The sequence below is a fragment of the Columba livia genome, chromosome 2 (genome assembly GCF_036013475.1).
Source record: "Columba livia isolate bColLiv1 breed racing homer chromosome 2, bColLiv1.pat.W.v2, whole genome shotgun sequence".
Taxonomy (NCBI): domain Eukaryota; kingdom Metazoa; phylum Chordata; class Aves; order Columbiformes; family Columbidae; genus Columba; species Columba livia.
The window spans coordinates 3375882-3394565 of NC_088603.1; the positions used below are offsets into that span (position 1 = coordinate 3375882).

An 18684-nucleotide genomic window follows, 5' to 3' on the forward strand; every position below is an offset into this window, starting at 1 on the left:
AGCAGAAATATTATTCATTCTGCTAACGTCATAGTTTTTTTGTTCTAATCACAAACTAACGCAAACTTAACAGAAATTCTTTTTGCCTTTAGTTTTCTGCTCTATCTTCTGGGCTGAGGCAGAATCATGGTCCAAATTTCATGGCAATTCAGAGCCAGAGTTTATATTTTTCAGAGCGCCTGAAATAAAGCAGACTTCACCTCGTTTTCCAAACATCCTTATGTTATGCAGCCAAAATCCCCACAGGCTTTGGAAAAATGCGTGAGACCAGATTTCCTCCATTTGGTCCTTGCAAGAGCCAGAGACCAACCGCCACGTCCTGATCCAGATCAAAACCTTCTTGGGTTCATCCAACAAGCAGAGCTGGATGCAGGAAAATAAAACAATAAATCAACCTGATGATGAATAGGTAGAAACCTGGTGTCCTGGCTCCGGTATGAGTTGGGGAATGACCTATTAGAGAGCAGCGTGGGGGAAAGGGACCTGGGGGTCCTGGGGACAGCAGGATGAGCAGGAGCCAGCACTGGGCCCTTGTGGCCAGGAAGCCAATGGTACCTGGGGTGGGTTAGAAGGGGGTGGTCAGTAGGTCAGAGAGGTTCTCCCGCCCCTCTGCTCTGCCCTGGGGAGACCACACCTGGAATATTGTGTCCAGTTGTGGCCCCTCAGTTCCAGCAGGACAGGGAACTGCTGGAGAGGGTCCAGCGCAGCCACCAAGATGCTGAAGGGAGTGGAGCATCTCCCGTGTGAGGAAAGGCTGAGGGAGCTGGGGCTCTGGAGCTGGACAAGAGGAGACTAAGGGGGGACTCATTAATGTTTACAGATATATAAAGGGTGAGTGTCAGGAGGATGGAGCCAGGCTCTTCTCAGTGACAACCAATGATAGGACAAGGGGCAATGGGTTCAAACTGGAACACAGGAGGTTCCACTTAAATATGAGAAGAAACTTGTTCCTGGTGAGGGTGGCAGAGCCTGGCCCAGGCTGCCCTGTGGAGTCTCCTTCTGTGCAGACATTCCAACCCGCCTGGACACCTTCCTGTGTAACCTCATCTGGGTGTTCCTGCTCCATGGGGGGATTGCACTGGATGAGCTTTCCAGGTCCCTTCCGACTCTTGACATTCTGGGATTTTGTGATTCTGTGTCATTCAAATGACACGTTTGAGCTGGGGTTGTCATCACCACTGTCTTGAAAAGTCCGCACAGAGATTTGTGATGAGGCAGATTTTAGCAGCAAACACTGGAACAGCTTTTTCTGATGCCTGTAAATTTGTTGGGATTTTTTGGTTGGTTGGTTGGTTTTTGGTTTGTTTTTAAGAGAGTTGAGGTTTTGGTAGAGTTCTTACAACGCAAGCCCTGATCAGTCTCAAATCTTGGAGAACGCCCAGAGTTCTGGGGGAAGGAGGGAATTTTGCACAACTGAGATTTATTTTGTTTTCTGGGTTAAGCTCTGTAATGTGGTGGGACTCAAAGACAGCCCATGGGTCCTTGTCTGGGGTGGGTGAGTTGAACAGCGCGATGGCCATTCCCACCAGCTGCCTTCTGTCTCAATCTCACAGCTCCTAAACAGGCCACTGGGATGTCCACAGTTGGCCTTGATACCGTCATCCATCAATGTGGTTGTTGGTTCTGTTACTGTTTCATGAGCAAACGGGTTGTTTCTGTGTCTGGTAACAGAGACTGTTGCAAAGGATGGTCCCTCCAACCATAAATACAAGTCACAAAATTGTAGAATCACAGAATGGTTGGGGTTGGAGATCATCCAGTCCAACCCACCTGCTCAAGCAGGGTCACCAGAGCAGATCACACAGGAAGGTGTCCAGGTGGGTTTGAATGTCTCAGAGAAGGAGACTCCACAGCCTCTCTGGGCAGCCTGGGCCAGGCTCTGGCACCTCAAAGGAAAGAAGTTTCTCCTCATATTCAGATGAAACCTCCTGTGTTTCAGTCCGTGCCCATTGCCCCTCATCCTGTCATTGGGCACCACTGAGAGGAGTCAGGTGCCGTACTCTTGACACCCACCACTTCAACTAAAGTGAGCAGAAAAAAAGTGTTTATCTCTGCTTCCTTCCCTGGGTGATGCTTTGGCCCATGAGTGATGGTTTGGTGATGGGAACCACTCGATCCTGGCCAGACCTGCTGGGCAGGAGGCTGGAGCAGGAGCAGATGTTGCTCAGTTCGCCTGAAGCACAGATGTCCCGAAAAAACTTCCACCAGACAGATGAGATTGCTGTGCGTATAAATAACCCACATGTTTAGAAAGCAAAGGGCCTGGAAAGGCTGCGTGACCCACGGCACACGGACCATGCTGAGCCGCCTTTTATCTCCAAGATTCTGCCTGCAGTCCTGCAGAGCCTGGAAGTTGTTCTCAGCTAGTTATTTTTAAATAACTAATAATACATCTCGGCAGTTCCGTCTGCGCCGGCTGGAGCGGGTGGAAGTTTCACCACGGTTGTTTCATGGGAACGAGATCTTGGTGGCCATCCCGCAGGTCTGGTGGATCTCATAGGATTTGTCTTTTAGAAGTAGATGGTGTGACGTGCTGGAAGCTTCAGGGTCCCCACTTGGGGGGGCATGAACCCAGGGACCATGCGGTGGCCCCTGTGGAGGAGACCATGAGGTGTCCCCTGCAGAGGTGACCATGAGGTGACCCACCATGCTGTCCTCAGTTGTGAAGGACCATGTGGGCAAGGAGGTCACCGCCCCAGCATGCTGGAGGCCGAACGCAACCCCAGGAACACACAGGGGTAACATGGCCTTGGCTCATGGCACGTTTTCATCATCTCAGTCAGGTCCCAATGGGAGATCTCCAAGGAGGCTGAGGCATTGCTGGAGATTTCCAGCCCTGGTGGTCTCCTTTGGAACCAACTCCCTATCTCCCCGTTTCCTTTGAGAACACAAGTTGGGTCAGTGTGCTAAGTCAAAGCATACAGACAAGGTGACAATTTAACTTCTTTAGAGCCTCATTCACCCCAAAATGCCTCCCAAACCCTGGTTTCTCTAGTGTGGCATGTTCCCCCAAGGGTATGTTCATCCCCACACCTAACTTCGCTGGTTATAAAGCTTTCTCCACCTGCCTGTCATAGGCAGCTACTTGTGAACAGTGAATTAACTTATCACTGCATGTGAGCAATTAGTTTATAACTTAAAACCTTCAGAAAAGTGACTGCACTATGCTCAGAAACACCAGCCCCCCTGGAGACCCCAGTAGAGGCAGCGTGGAACAATGTAGGAGATGCTGCTGCTTGCAGGAATAGAATCATTTTGGTAGGAAAAGACCCTCAAATCATCGAGTCCAACCATTAACCCACCCCATGTCCTTGAGAACCTTATCTCTGTCTGTCCAACCCTCCAGGGCTGGTGACTCCAGCACTGCCCTGGGCAGCCTGTTCCAATGCCCCACAGCCCTTTGGGGAAGAAATTGTTCCCAGATCCAACCTCAACCTCCCCTGGCGCAACTTGAGGCCGTTTCTTTGTGTCCCTGTCTCCCCTCAGCTCCTGTTCTCCAGCTGAACCCCCCAGGTCCCTCAGCCGCTCCCATCACACTTGTGCTCCAGCCCCTCACCAGCTCCGTTCCCTTCTCTCATCTCGCTCCAGCACCTCAAGGCCTTTCTTGGCGTGAGGGGCCCAAAACTGTCCCCAGGATTCGAGATTCTCCAGCAGTGTGAGAAGCTCCATCAAGCAGGAATTGCCCCTCTTTGGGCTCTTTGGAAAACCAGAGCTCTGGCAGCAGAGAGAATATCCTGCTTTGTCAGGACCAGGGATGAAAGTTCCCAATAAACCATATGGTTTCAAATTTTCCTTTTGATCAACATGTACATCTTGCTATGTTTTCTCCCTTCAAAGGCTGCATCTGATCCTTGTTGACTGATGCCGTTGCTTCCTTCTCCTCCTCACTAGCCCCTGGGGAGATTTTCTGCTTTGACTCTTAATTTCCATCTCACGAGCTACCTGGAGCCCTGATCCCACTGGGGTGGCACTGCCAAACCTCCCCTGGGACAGAGCAGAGATGAGAAGCGATCCTTTGATGATCAGGATGGGGGTTTTCTTCCCCTCTTGCCTTAGGCTTCATGTACATTCCCACACTTCTTATTTATTGCTGCCGCAAAGAAGCCAAAAAGTCTCGGTGTGTGCTCAAAACCCCCTTCCCCATCCTTCACCTGTTCTCTGCTCCCATCCATGAGCTTGGAGAGAGGTGCGCCCCATCTTTCAGAGAAAACATCACCTGGGGCTACAGCAAAGCTCCAGAGCACTTTTTTCTCACTAGTGAGCCTTGCCTCTTTTTCTATTATTATTTCTTTTTCCCCTCAGCAACCAAGGAACCTTTGCCAAAATGTGTTTTCCACATGTTCCCTATTAGTCACGCTCGCTGTCTCACAAATCTGTTACCAGTGCCACCAGCCGATGCTATTAATCCAACTTCCAACCGGCTCCAGAGCTCGGCAGCCAAATTCCAGGCAGCGTTCCTAAAACCAGACCCGTCAGCTTGTTTGGATTTAAAACCCATGCCCCGTTTCTTCCCTTGAATATGTATATATTAATATACAGCACCTTCCCTCCTTCTCGCAGGGCTCGGTGAGGGGAAGGGGGACCGGGAGCACTGGTGGGGTGGGGGCAGCGCGGGCAGGACGTCCCGGCAGTGGGTGCCCGGCAGAGGCGGGGTTTAAATTCGGGTTTAAATACTTCCCTTGAGCTCCGGTTTCCAAGCACTGGGCATGGCTGGACCGAGGCGGCGGGAGTTTATCTAAGGCAAGGCGGAGGAATGTCAGGGAGGAGGGAAAAGCCACAGCGAGAAGCACCATGTCTCTGTAAGTAGAATTATTTAACTCTTTTTTTCCATTGTTTTCCCTGCGGTTTAAGCAACCACGCAGAACAAGGACATCCAGCTAGCGCAGATCTCTTTCTCTATTCATTTTGCCCTTCTTCTGCTCCTTTTAGACTCAGGTTTTAAAGTTTCCATAGTTTGTGCTTGTCATTGCGCAGAGGGGTCGGTGGGTTTTGGGAAGGAACTGTGCTGAGGACGTGGAACCAACAGGTCATTCCTGTACCTGGCCACACATTATTTTCATTACTTTAAGTGCTGCTGTTGTGCTGAGCGGTTCAAATCCTCCTTTACAGCTGTTTCAAAGTGAAACTTGTACCCTGCTTGCACTTCATACGTTGCATATCAGCAAGTCGGGAAGAAAACATGTGAAAGCAGATGGCTGAATGAATGGGTTTGAAAGCCAGAGGGACGGTGGGTCCTCTCTGACAGGTGATTTAGCTGCATGAACCAGCTCAGCTAATCCATCTGCCTGCTCTAGACACACATAGGTTGGTTTTTCTTCTTTCCCCGGGGAGCTGGGCTGTGTAACTTTTCCATTGCATGGAGGAATTAGATCTGAGGCACACAGAAGGTGTAAAAACCCATCTTTTGTGCGTTGATAGTTGACACTGCGAGAAGATGAGACAAAGTCCTTTCCTAATACCATCCTATCCATCAGCAAAAGTGATGTGAACAAATCCTTCCTTGGAAGCTTGTTTGCCTTATGCCTAATTCTAAAATATAATGGTGTATCAACTCCCCCACCACAAGCAATTAAAAGCACTGAAATCTCATGGTATAGTCTTTTTAGCCAGTGAGTCACAAAAAAAAACTGGAAGTTTAACTGAACTGATCGTAGGAGGGTTTTTTAACTCATTTCCTTCAGCTCCTGCTTTCAAAAACGGTGCCAGGAGCGCGGGTGGGCGGACAGGAGCGGAACATCAAGGTGTGATCATCCGCATTGGGGCCCCAGGGGCGCAGAAACAGCTGGAGGCCGTTTCCTGCAGATGTTGCTGCAGATCCAGATGTGCACGGAGGGCAGTGTGAACGGCAGGACCAGCAGCTCGGGCTGGTGGCTGGTGACCGGCAGCGGTCTTCTCAAAGCAACAACCCGTCGCTTTGATTATTTCACAGTTTCTTCCCTTCCCCCTGATTCGGGAGGTTCGTGAGGGGTTTGAACCAAAGCAATCAGGTGCTTCTTTCCAAAATGTGTTTCTGAGAGGTTCTTTGCTAACGAGCCTGAATAATACCAGATCAAAACTTGAACATTTACTCCAAAAGCCACCACTGCCTTGATCAGACCCTCCCTGCCCCAGCGAAACTGCTGTTGGAGGTGACTCTGAGCTTTGGAAACTGTGTCCTTCAGGACACAGCAAAATGGTAAAAATTGGTGTAGATCTCATAAACCCTCTAGGTGAGCACTGAAATTATAAATGGACTGCTCTACAGGACTTTTGAAGCCTTGTGTTTTGGGGCTTGTGGATAACTGGGGATGCAGATGGGAGGCAGGAGGGGGATGGGAACCAAGCTGGGACTGATGTGAGGACCCAAGCCTCAGTCCTGCCTGGGCCGGACCCAGATGCTCCAGAGGTGGCTACACCATGTCCCACAGCAACCATAGGGTCTTTCCTCCCCAGCCCCCCATCAGCTGGAGCTTGGCCAAGCATCCAGATTAATCCTGCAAATCATTTAATGCCCCATTTTGCCCATATCTGAATGTGGATGCAAATCAGAGTAAGGGTTAAAGGCACTTCAGGGTGTATTCACGGAGTCTAGAGAAGCAAACAAGTCACTCAAAGGCCAAGTGCAAGGTCCTGTAACTGGGTTGGGGCAACCCCCGGTATCAACACAAGCTGGGGTTGAAGAGAGGGAGAGCAGCCCTGCGGAGAAGGATTTGGGGGTGCTGGTGGATGAAAGATTGGACATGAGCTGGCAATGTGCTCTTGCAGCCCAGAAGCCAATCGTACCCTGGGCTGCATCACCAAGAGAGTTGGCAGCAGGTTTGGGGGAGATTCTGCCCCTCTGCCCTGCTCTGGTGAGACCCCCCTGCAGTGCTGGTCCAGCTCTGGGTCCTCAGCACAGGACACACATGGACCTGCTGGAGAGGGGCCAGAGGAGCCACAGGAATGACCTGAAGCTGGAACAGCTCTGCTGGGAGGACAGGCTGAGAGAGCTGCGGTGTTCAGCTGGAGAAGAGAAGCTCCATGGAGACCTTATTGTGGCCTTTCAGTGCTTAAAAGGGGCCGATGAGAAAGATGGGGACAGACTTTTGAGCAGGGCCTGTTGTGATAGTATAAGGGTTGATGGTTTTAAACCAAAGGAGGGAGATTCAGGCTGGACATGAGGAAAAAACTGTTGCCCCTGAGGGTGGTGAGAGCCTGGCCCAGGTACCCAGAGAGGTGGTGGATGAACCATCCCTGGAGACATCCCAGGCCAGGCTGGACGGGGCTCTGAGCAACCTGAGCTGGTGAAGATGTCCCTGCTCATGGCAGGGGTGGCACTGGGTGAGCTTTGAAAGTCCCTTCCAACGCAAACTATCCTGTGATTCCATCTGACCCCTGAAAAAATCTAGTTTCCTCAATAAATAAAGAATAGGTTTGTAGTGGTTGTTTTCCACATTGTTCTGCAGTGGATGGTCCTTTCTGCAGCAGCATTTCTGTACTGACTGTTGGGTCCAAGGCATCACTTTTGGGGCAGGAAAGGGGGTTTCTGGTCCCATCAGCCTTGAGGGCTGTTGTTTTCCACCAGCTAAGTTGAGGGCAGAGAGGAGACCTTCCCCCCCTCTTCTTCTGCCCTATTACCCAGCCTGGAATGGGCTGTTTCTCTGCTCCCTGCCTCAGTTTCTCCAGCTATAGGAGAAGAATAACACCATCTGCAGAGTGCTCCTGCCATCTCGATCTGGCGTGCGAAGACTTGGGGGTTTGGGTTCGCAGAGGATTTGTTTGATCTAGAAATAGCAGGGTTAGAAAATTCCATCTGCCTGCTCTTGAGAGCCCTCGACAGCAGGAGGAATTTCGCCGCATCTCGAGCCTCAGACTGTGCTGCTGCCTCCTGGGGCAGCACGAAGGCGAGAGCTGAGCAAACCAGCACTGTTTGGCTCCTGTCCTAAGAAGCAAAATCACATTCCAGGAAGGCTCGATGTGGAGAACACAGCAAGGCATGTTTCCCTTCTTGCTCCTGTGTGAGGCTGATGCTGGTGGCTGCTAGCATCCTGCTCCTGGCATGGGTGATGAGCCCAAAGCCTGGCTTGTGCCAGGGAAACCCTAGGGAATAATTTTGTATCTTCATATAGCAGTTATGCAAGGCCAGGTCAGGACCAGGCTCATGTCTCTTGGCATTATTTTCCTTCCTGGATGTTTATCTCTGCCCAGCCACCATGGAGAAGTTTTGATATCCATACTCTTTTAATATATGGACAACAGCTCCTGATGAGGAGCAGCTGAGGGACCTGGGGGGTTCAGCTGGAGAACAGGAGCTGAGGGGAGACCTTCTGATCTCTGAACTGCCTGAAAGGAGCTTGGAGCCGGGGGGGTTGGGCTCTGCTCCCCAGGAACAAGCGCCAGGAGCGGAGGAAACAGCCTCAAGTTGTGCCAGGGGAGGTTGAGGTTGGATCTTGGGAACAATTTCTTCATGGAAAGGGCTGTTGGGCATTGGAACAGGCTTGCCAGGGCAGTGGTGGAGTCACCATCCCTGGAGGGGTTTAAAAGAAGCAGAGATGAGTTCCTCAGGACATGGGTCAGTGCCATGGTTGGGTTAATGATTGGACTCGGTGATCTTGAGGGTCTTTTCCAACCAAAATGATTCTGTGATTCTATGATTCTCTTCTTCCACTTGACCATGCAGGACTATGGGGGAGTAGCCTGTGCCAACACAGCTACTGCTGAGCCATGACACACCATGTCCATGTGCTACTCTGTGCTAAATCCCTTGTGTCCATGCTTGGCTCCTACCTCTGCCACCAACACATCCACTCTTTGCTTCTGGGTGCAGCGGTGGGCAGTCAGTTCATAGACCCAGCTCACAGACAGAATCACAGAATGGACTGGGTTGGAAAAGACCTCAGAGATCATCCAGTCCAACCCTTGGTCCAACTCCAGTCCATTGACTAGATCACGGCACTAAGTGCCATGTCCAATCTCAGTTTAAAAACCTCCAGGACGGTGAGTCCAGCACCTCCCTGGGCAGCCATTCCAATGCCTGACCACTCTCTCTGCAAAGAATTGCTTTCTAATCTCCAGCCTCAATTTCCCCTGGCAGAGTTGAAGCCCATGGCCCCTTGTCCTATTGCTGACTGCCTGGGAGAAGAGACCAATCCCCACCTGGCTACAACTGCCCTTCAGGTAGTTCTAGAGAGTGCTGAGCTCACCTCTAAGCCTCCTCTTCTCCAGACTAAACAAGCCCAGCTCCCTCAGCCTCTCCCCATAGGGCTTGTGTTCAAGTCCCTTGTGTTCAAGGCACCTAATTTATACCTTGCCATCAGGTTATCAGTGTGCAAACAAGGTGTGTAAACTCCAAAATGAGCTGAAGGATGATTCAGAGGAGGGATGTGGGGGTGCGGGAAGGCTGAGCCCATTCTCTGCTGCCCCTCTGTCCCCCACCACGGTGCTCTTTGGGTCTGAGTGCTTCCACATGGCTCTTGTCACCAGGTATCTGTCAGGGTCTCTGCCAGTCAAGCATTAAAATCGCCACCTGCCGTTGATGGTGCCCGGGGTCACCCAAGGAGCTCGGGCTGAGGCCCCATTGCAAGTTCAGCTCAACACAAAATGATTATTACAATCTCTTCCTCCCCAGCTGTCCAGGTCTTCTAATAGATGCATGGTTTTCTCTGAAAGCTTTTCAAGGTTTATTTTTAAAAGAGTCTGCATTTGATTAAACATTTGTTTTGTTTTATTTTGTTTTTTTCCAAAGGAACTTGAAAGGGCCGTCAGCCTGTAAACATAAATATTCCCATTCTTTTTGCTGATTCTTTGCATTTTTTTCTGGGTTTGCTAATAAAAGATATTTCAGCAGTGCAAGTCTCTGTGATGGGGGCAGCATCCCCAGTTCCCACTTTCATCTCTGCCACTTCAGCCCACGGCGTGCAAGCAGGAGATTGTCACCCATTGCCACCTTTTTGTGCCTCAGTGGCTTCCACGGTGCCTCGTGTTCACTTTACAGTGACTCAAATCCTTCTTACAGCCGAGCAACATCTCAAAACATGCAACAAAGCCATTAATGGTGATTCTGGTAAAACCCTGGCCCAGGCTGGCCAGAGAGGTGGTGGATGAACCATCCCTGGAGACATCCCAGGCCAGGCTGGACGGGGCTCTGAGCAACCTGAGCTGGTGAAGATGTCCCTGCTCATGGCAGGGGGGGCACTGGATGAGCTTTGAAGGTCCCTTCAACCCAAACTATTCTATGCTTCTATGATTTTATGAATCTATGATTCTGGTAGGTGCTGTGCTATGGATCTGCCTGTATCCAGTGCCACCAGCCATCTGTGCCTCAGGTGGCTGTAGCGGTGCAGGACACCTCTTTAAGATAAAATAACCTCATCTGTCACAGACATGCCAATGTCACATTGGCACAATGGCATATTCTGGGGAGGCCAAACCTCAAATCCTGTGTTCAGTTTTGGGCCCCTCATGCCAAGAAAGGCCTTGAGGTGCTGGAGCGAGTGGAGAGAAGGGAACGGAGCTGCTGAGGGGCTGGAGCACAAGTGTGATGGAGCGGCTGAGGGACCTGGGGGGTTCAGCTGAAGAACAGGAGCTGAGGGGAGACAGGGACACAAAGAAACGGCCTCAAGTTGCACCAGGGGAGGTTGAGGTTGGATCTGGGGAACAATTTCTTCCCCAAAGGGCTGTGGGGCATTGGAACAGGCTGCCCAGGGCAGTGCTGGAGTCACCATCCCTGGAGGGTTGAACAGATGCGGAGATTGGATCTTAAGGACATGGGTCAGAGATGAACTTGACAGTGTTGGGTTAATGGTTGGACTCGATGATCTTGAGGGGCTTTTCCAACCCAAACAATCTATGATTCTAAAATGTCACAGCCATGTCACTGACTGCACCCGTGGATGTTCGCTTACAGCTGTTTTTTATTTCCCCCTCTTCCCGCAGGTTATAACTGAGTAGCCCTTATGACCAACATGAGCTGGAGCTTCCTAACCCGCCTGCTAGAAGAGATTCACAATCACTCCACCTTCGTGGGGAAGGTCTGGCTCACCGTGCTCATCGTCTTCCGCATCGTCTTGACAGCGGTGGGTGGGGAGTCCATCTACTCCGATGAGCAGAGCAAGTTCACCTGTAACACCAAGCAGCCCGGCTGCGACAACGTCTGTTACGATGCCTTTGCGCCGCTGTCACACGTCAGGTTCTGGGTCTTCCAGATCATCATGATATCCACCCCTTCGGTCATGTACCTGGGCTATGCCATCCACAAGATCGCCCGGGCGGCGGAGGAGGAGAAGAAGTTCAAGGGCTTCAAGAAGAAGAAGCAGTTTGCCTTGAACTGGCAGACGGTGCGCAACGTGGAGGACCCGATGGAGGCTGACGAAGAGGAGCCCATGATCTCTGACGACACAGCAGAACGTGAGAAAGCCAAAGCCAAACCCAAGAGCAAAGAGCAACAAAAGCACGACGGGAGGAGGCGCATCCAGCAAGAAGGACTGATGAAAATCTACGTCTTCCAGCTACTTACCAGAGCTTCTTTTGAAGTTTGCTTTTTGATAGGGCAGTATTTGCTCTACGGTTTTGAGGTAGAAGCCTATTATGTCTGCAACAGACTCCCTTGCCCTCACACTGTGGACTGCTTTGTGTCGCGGCCAACGGAGAAGACCATCTTTCTCCTGGTGATGTACGTCGTGAGCTGCCTGTGCTTACTGCTGAACATGTGTGAGATGTTCCACCTGGGGTTTGGGACCATCCGAGACGCCATTCGCAACCGGAAAATCAACAGTTTTAGGCAGCCGCCCTACAACTACGCCTACGCAAAGAACATCTCCTGCCCTCCTGAGTACAACATGGTGGTGAAATCGGAGAAGTCCACCAAGATCCCCAACAGCTTGATGGCTCACGAGCAGAACTTGGCCAACGTCGCTCAGGAGCAGCAGTGCACCAGCCCAGATGAGAACCTCCCAGCAGACTTGTCCACCCTTCACAAACACTTGCGAGTGGCCCAGGAGCAGTTGGACATAGCGTTCCAGAGCTACAGCAGCACCCAGGGCAACACGCAACCTTCTCGAACCAGCAGTCCCGCCTCGGGTGGCACGGTGGTGGAGCAGAACAGGGCCAACACCGCCCAGGAGAAACAAGGTGCTAAACCCAAGGGTTGCTTGGAGAAAGGGAGCTCCAGCAGCAAAGATGGAAAGACGTCTGTATGGATATAGCTTCGTCTAAAAGGAGAGAGGGCAGCGTAAGTGGGGTTTTGATTTTGGTTTGTTTCTGGCTTTTGGTATTGTCTTGCGTTCGTTTCACAGGGCACAGGCGCAATTTTGATGTGGAAATCAAGAGAGAAAAGGAGTTTCAGACCAATTTAGTGCTGTCTTCCAGTGCATTAACAAAAGACATTTCTTCCCTGTTTCCAACGCGTTGGGAACCTCCGGTGAGCAACAGAAAACTCCTCACGTCTCCCACCCCTTTGGACACCACCGGAGTCCCCAATAGAGACTGGACAATGTGCTGTGATGGGAAAAGGAGCTGCTGGTGGCTCAGGAGCTGACAGCCAAGGCTACAGAGCTGTAGGTCAGGCAGTGTTTAATTACTAAATATCCTTAATCGATATTAATTTCTGACCCCTTGATGAGAAAACAACTGACATATTGCATGCGCCTTCCAGACATGCTCACAGCTGATGTCCTGCCTGAATTGTTGGATGCTCTAGCAGGCATCTCTGGAAACAAAGGTTTTGTTCGATGCTGCGAGCAATGAGCTGTGACCCGCAGGGGGTTACGGGGCAGAAACGCAGCAACTGTCTTACCCAGGGAGACCTAATATTTGAAGGTTGTCATCTTTTATTCCTCTGCGTCAAAGCAAAACAAAGCAAATGCGACCAGATGCTGCGCAGCAGGAGCGAGCAGTGACGTTGAGTCACACCAGTGCCTGTGTAGCACTTGCTACAGACCTGATGGGAATCGTCGCAGTTCCAGAGTTTTTAACAAAGCTGCTGCTTCACATCATCAGAAAGTGCCTTTACGCAACCCAGGAAAGCAAAATCACAAAGGGTTTAGGCTTTTCTTTGTTTGCTGAATATTAGTAGAGACTGGAAGATGAGTGTTGGGAAGTTTGTTTTACTGTTTCATCAAACCCTTATAAATAGAGGCGGAGGGCGCGTATATGATGTGTGTGTGTGTACATGTACGTAGATATAAACACATATGAAAATGTGTGTGTGAATATAGACATAGGGAGATATATATATATATAAATGTAATATCAACCCTCTGGTAATTTTACAGCCTTCCACCTCCCCTGGGAAAGCCCAGCTGGTCCAGGACTGTGGCTGATCTCATCCTGGAGCAGTTTTTGGGCTTCCAGCCTCGCCTGGGGAACGGGCAGGTATTCACACGTTTGCTTGTGGGTCTCAGCAGATCTGGCTTCAGTGGGGGCAGGACCAGGACAGCAGCAGCAAAGTTTTTCACTGGTTTATGGGGAGCTTTCTTAGAGCTTGGCTTGGCTTTAGGGTGGTGCTCATGCAGCTACAGGAATCCGAGGGCGTGTTAAAACCAAGCTGCTGAGCTCTGAGGCTCGTGACAGTGCTTTGTCAGGCTGGTTTCATCCCCGTCTCTTGCAGAGCTGCGGGGCTGTGGCTTCGTGTCCCTCCAGTAACACAAAATAGAAAGAAAACCTCATCACTGGGAGCACAGGGAGCATCTCCTGATGAATGGTAGAAGTTGAAACCAGTCACTGTCCCGTTTTGCTGCATCTCAGAGGGCATCTCATCCCTGCGATGTTCCCACAATGCCTGTGGCTTGGCAGATGCTCCTGCAACCTCCCAAGAGTCCAGTGGTTGATTCACCACCACGCAGAACCCAAACAGGCAGAGCCTTCAGGATCAAACCTAATGCAAAAGAAGTAAATCCTCACCAAACATAGCACTGAGCTGATCCCTCAGGGATGTGCCAGCCACCCAAAGTCACACATAGGTCCCTGTGCCAATATTTCTTATCCACTGGGCCTACATGACTTCTTGCTGAGTATCTTTCTCATGTCCTTGAGCTATGTCCCTCAAAGCCCTGAGGGTGCCTGTTCCCCAGGTGTCCAAGCCCTTTGGCCAGTCTTGGGAGCAGGCAGAGGACCTGGGTATAGTCTTCAGCTCCTGGGAACCTCAGTTGAGCCTTGCCATGCCATTAGAGAACAGTGCTGGCAGCGAAAAAGCAGTTTAAAAAGAAAGCAAAGAAACATCCTAGGAGGAATCCAGCTGTAAGTATTCAGTATGGGTTTGTGTAACAGCCTGGGGAATGTTTTCAGGCTCGTTCCTGGTCCTGCTGAAGGCACTGGTAAAATGCCTGGTGCTCTGCCTGTTCCTGTTGCTAGTGATCTTCCCCTCAGAAATGGACCACTGCATCCAGGATGAGGATCAGGCCGTCCCCCCAGCAGCCATGGTCAGTCGTAACACAGAAAGGGTTCAGAAAGTTCATGGCATGGTGGTGGAGAGACAAACATATCCAATGGCACTGTTGGTCCTCGTCAGTGTGTGAGAACGTGGTCTCTCCTGGGCTGGGGCTGCGCTTGGTGATGCAGGAGAGGCTGGTTGGTGATGGTGCTGCTGTCACAAAGATAAATGCACAGGGGTCCACCGTCCTGTGCTGCTGGGGAGGAGAGCAGAGGTGCTGCTGGGTGGAAATTGCTCCCTTGTAATTTGCTCCCTCGTAATTAGAGCTCTCCAGGGGACAAGCTTGTCACAGAATCACAGAATCCCAGAATGTCACGGGTTGAAGGGCCCTGGAAAGCTCATCCAGTGCAATCCCCCCATGGAGCAGGAACACCCAGATGAGGTTACACAGGAAGGTGTCCAGGCGGGTTGGAATGTCTGCACAGAAGGAGACTCCACAACCCCCTGGGCAGCCTGGGCCAGGCTCTGCCACCCTCACCAGGAAGAAGTTGCTTCTCATATTTAAGTGGAACCTCCTGTGTTCCAGTTTGAACCCATTGCCCCTTGTCTTACCATTGGTAGTTACTGAGAAGAGCCTGGCTCCATCCTTGTCCTGCACATCAATGTGATTTCTCATTTACCGCCAGCCCTGCACCCCCATGGGAATCAGCCTGGCAAGTCACAATCCCAAAGGAAGGATGGAAATTCTGAGGAATGGTTAGATCCCACTTGGGTTATTCTGATTCCTTCGAGATGAGCAGTAACATCACAGCCCCGGGTAACCTTGTCCTTCCCACGCAATGCTGTGCAAGGGTCCGGATTTAGGACCAGCAGCACCTCCCTCAGCCCCAGACATGGCTTGAGCCTCTCCTGGTGACTCAGATCAGTTCCTGCTGGCCTGCAGATTCACTCGCGAGTCACCGAATGCTGGGACAGGCATGTGCCTCATGCTCTTGCTTCAGGAAACCATCCTGGCAAACACCTCACCCTGGGGCAGATTCCAAGCCAGTAACCCCAGAACCTGATTACATGGACCTGATTGACTCATTAGACCCATTTTATGTAGCTACACCCCATGCCCCAGTGACACAGCTGACAGGAGATCACAGGGCTCCACAGCAGGTTCAGAGATGCCAAGACCAAGACGGCTGGAAAGGACCATGGGTCTTCTCACCAACTTGCCACCGCCAAACGCCTCCTTAACGGCTTACACAAACCCGTGGCATCTCCTCTCCTCAGCAGACATGGAGAGCATCTCATGCCTTTAATGTCTGCAGGAGCTTTTGGGTGTCAGAAGGCTGTTTTAATCTCCCCCAGATTAAATTCTGCTCTGAGTTAACTCCTGTCTCATTAGTGGTTCTCCAAGGGCTATTTTTCCAGCACGGTTTTCCTTGGTGTCTTTGAGCCACCACCAGCCAGTCCACATCTTCCCAGCAGAGTGGCTGCACTGGCCCTTGGGCCACCTTTCCACCCATCTGCCCCCTTGCTCCTCCCCAAAACCCCATTTTCTGCAGGCGTGGGGATTTCCCCTCTCTGCAGATGTCTGTTTGTACAGCCAGGATCTCCATGCCCTTCTTCAGACTGTATTATTCTTATTTTCACACCACGGACCCCGTGTAACACGGGGAGTTTTGAACGGCTGGTCGATCCTGCAGCCTCCTCCTGGCTGGTGTCACCATCACATTTAATACGCACAGACTGTTTTCCACAGCGAGAGTCAATAATTGCAATATTGACGAGTGCTAGAGCCAGGGCAGACTCTTGGGGGATCGATACAAGCTCCTCGTTGGGCAGAGACACAGGGTAACCGCTCTCTCAGCCATCCTTCCAGCCAGCCCTGCTCATCTGTTGGCTTTGAAATGCTTCCTTGCCTAAAATCCATTGCGAAAGGGAGCTCATCCTGCTTTCTTACATTTTCCAAGTGTTTCGAAAGGGGCAGAAGCACAAGGGCACATTCCCAGCAGGACTTTTCCAGTGTCATGGACTGAATGGGACGGATGGAAAGTTGCCTGCAAGGTCGCAGTCACCCAGCGACTCCTCTGAACCTGGTCCCCAGTTCTCCCAGATCCCTTCCGAGCCGCACACAGAAGCAAGGACGAGTTAGGCAGCCCTAGAAATAGAAAGGATTTTTATTTTTATTATTATTATTATTATTATGTATACTGAGTTGCTCACTTCCCCCCTTCCTCCTCCACTCCTTGGCCTCTAAAGACTTTAGGATATTGTGTCTTTCCACTGAGTCACTGCCACAGAGGCAACCGACATCCATTAATGTCTCCTCAGGGGCAACTCCTTTTGGGTTAGAAACAAAAACAGAGAATCACAGGATGGTTGGGGTTGGAAGGGACCTCTGGAGATCATCCAGTCCAACCCACCTGCTAATGCAGGGTCACCAGAGCAGATCACACAGGATCATGTCCAGGTGGGTTTGAATGTCTCAGAGAAGGAGACTCCACAGCCTCTCTGGGCAGCCTGGTCCAGGCTCTGGCACCTCAAAGGAAAGAAGTTTCTCCTCATGTTCAGATGGAACCTCCTGTGTTTCAGTCTGTGCCCATCACCCCCCATCCTGTCATTGGGCACCACTGAAAGGAGTCTGGTCCATCCTCTTGACACCCACCCTGGAGATATTGATCAGCATCAATAAGATCCCTCTCAGCTTCTCTTCTCCAGCTGAACAGCCCCAGCTCTCTCAGCTTTTCCTCATCAGAAAGATGCTCCAGACCCCTCAGCATCTTTGTAGCTTTTTATCATGTCAGTTTGGGAAGGAAAAGGATAGGGAGAAGCAAAACAACCATAACCATAATCAAAATCCCCACCACAACCATTACAAACTAAACCAGCAGCTGAAGGAATTTCAATCAAATGACAGCGCCGGCCACGGAAGAAATGCCCACAGTGTAATTAATGCTTTGCTGTTTTATTTTTTACAATTTAGTAGTTTTGTTCACACACAAGACGGGTTTAGCTTCGTAGCTGAACTAATCGTAATCGTAAATGTTGACTCTCTTGCTAAACTCGGTCAAGATAAAGTGCCCACACTTATATTTCTATTCTTACCATTCAGGGCTAGGAATGTCCCACGTAAAAGCCAGATTACCTTGTTGCTTGCTTGCATTCCACTGGGAAATACTTGAACTTAACTCAAGGCCATAACCAGTCTGTGCTGTTACAAAGTTTCTGGGATTGTTATTTTTTGTTGTTCATTTTTTTTTTAATGTACTAACTGTATTTGTACTAGAAATTTTTTGAGTATGAGGTTGAATCCATGAGTATTTTGCAGTGTAAATGTTACATCTGGACTGCAGTTAGAATATTAAACACTGGTCAAAAGAGAAAGATGCATCAGTCCAACTCTCCAACTGGCTATTCTACATCCATTACTAATAAAACGGAATAAAACTTACATTTTGTTACAGTATGTAAAGCGTGTGGCGTTTCTGTCAGAAGGGCGCCGAGTCTTGATGACAAGGAATAGTTCTCAATCTACTAGTTGCCTGTTTTAGCCATGGAACAGCTCTATTTTCCCAGATAGGGCAACAAATCACTGCAAAGTATTTTTTGCCTTAAGAAGCAGTTGACCTTCTCGTTGTTTGGGATGTGTTGTCGCTCTGATGAATCACTGCCTACGATTCCTTGAGGCACGGAGCTAGAACAGCTCGGGAAAGCCTCTGCTTCCAAAAAGCAAGGAAACTTTGCAGAGTTTGGGAGAAACTGGTGATTCGAGGTGAGCAAACGATGGGAAAGCACTTTTGAGAAAGCCCCTTGTTTAATGACACATTTAATGACACAACCACCATCCAAAGTGTCTTCACAAAAAAATTCTGGATAGGAAGGTGGTTCGGTTGGTTGGTTGGTTGGTTCTTTTTCCTGTTTTTCTGGGAGTTGTGGTAACTTTACACCTTTGTCATGAGCAGGACCAGGTGCCACCAGGAGACAGGATCCTCTTAATAAGTCCACAAGGAAGGTCAATGGCCAGAAGAACTTCAGCCTTGTAGGTCACATCCTTTGCAGCACTACATGAAACACCCCAAAGAAAGAAAAATGTTGCTAAATAACAAGGTGTCTGCGGAATAAGGTGAACTTAGCCTTGCTGTTGGCTGCTGGGTTGGATGTAGAAGCACCCATGGGTGGCTCACCTTACCTTGAGGTGGGTACAAGCCGCCGTCACACAGAAATGAACCCTGTAGCGAGTCTTCCTCACCAGCAGCCTTCATCCTTCGCTGCCAGGTTCACTTGAGGGCTCTGTGCTCCAAAGCACGTCCTGACCTGATGGTTTGGGCGACTGGCATCGGTGGGTGAGGAGCAGTGTCCCCAGGTCA

At 50.4% G+C, this 18684-nt stretch overlaps 1 protein-coding gene across 8 annotated transcripts in view; it reads left to right on the forward strand.

Annotated features, from left to right (window-relative positions):
* The window catches only part of GJC2 (gap junction protein gamma 2), a 42893-nt gene extending 25110 nt beyond the window's left edge, over positions 1-17783 (forward strand). For 7 of the 8 annotated variants that reach the window (XM_065050282.1, XM_065050278.1, XM_065050277.1 and 4 more), the window contains one exon: positions 10894-17783. In XM_065050282.1, the coding sequence (XP_064906354.1) occupies positions 10914-12161 (1248 nt within the window). In that variant the 5' untranslated portion in view covers positions 10894-10913 and the 3' untranslated portion in view covers positions 12162-17783. Of the gene's footprint in view, positions 1-4430; positions 4800-10893 lie in introns of those variants that run through there. The other variant, XM_065050276.1, reaches the window with a different exon arrangement.
* Positions 17784-18684: the final 901 nt, after the last annotated feature.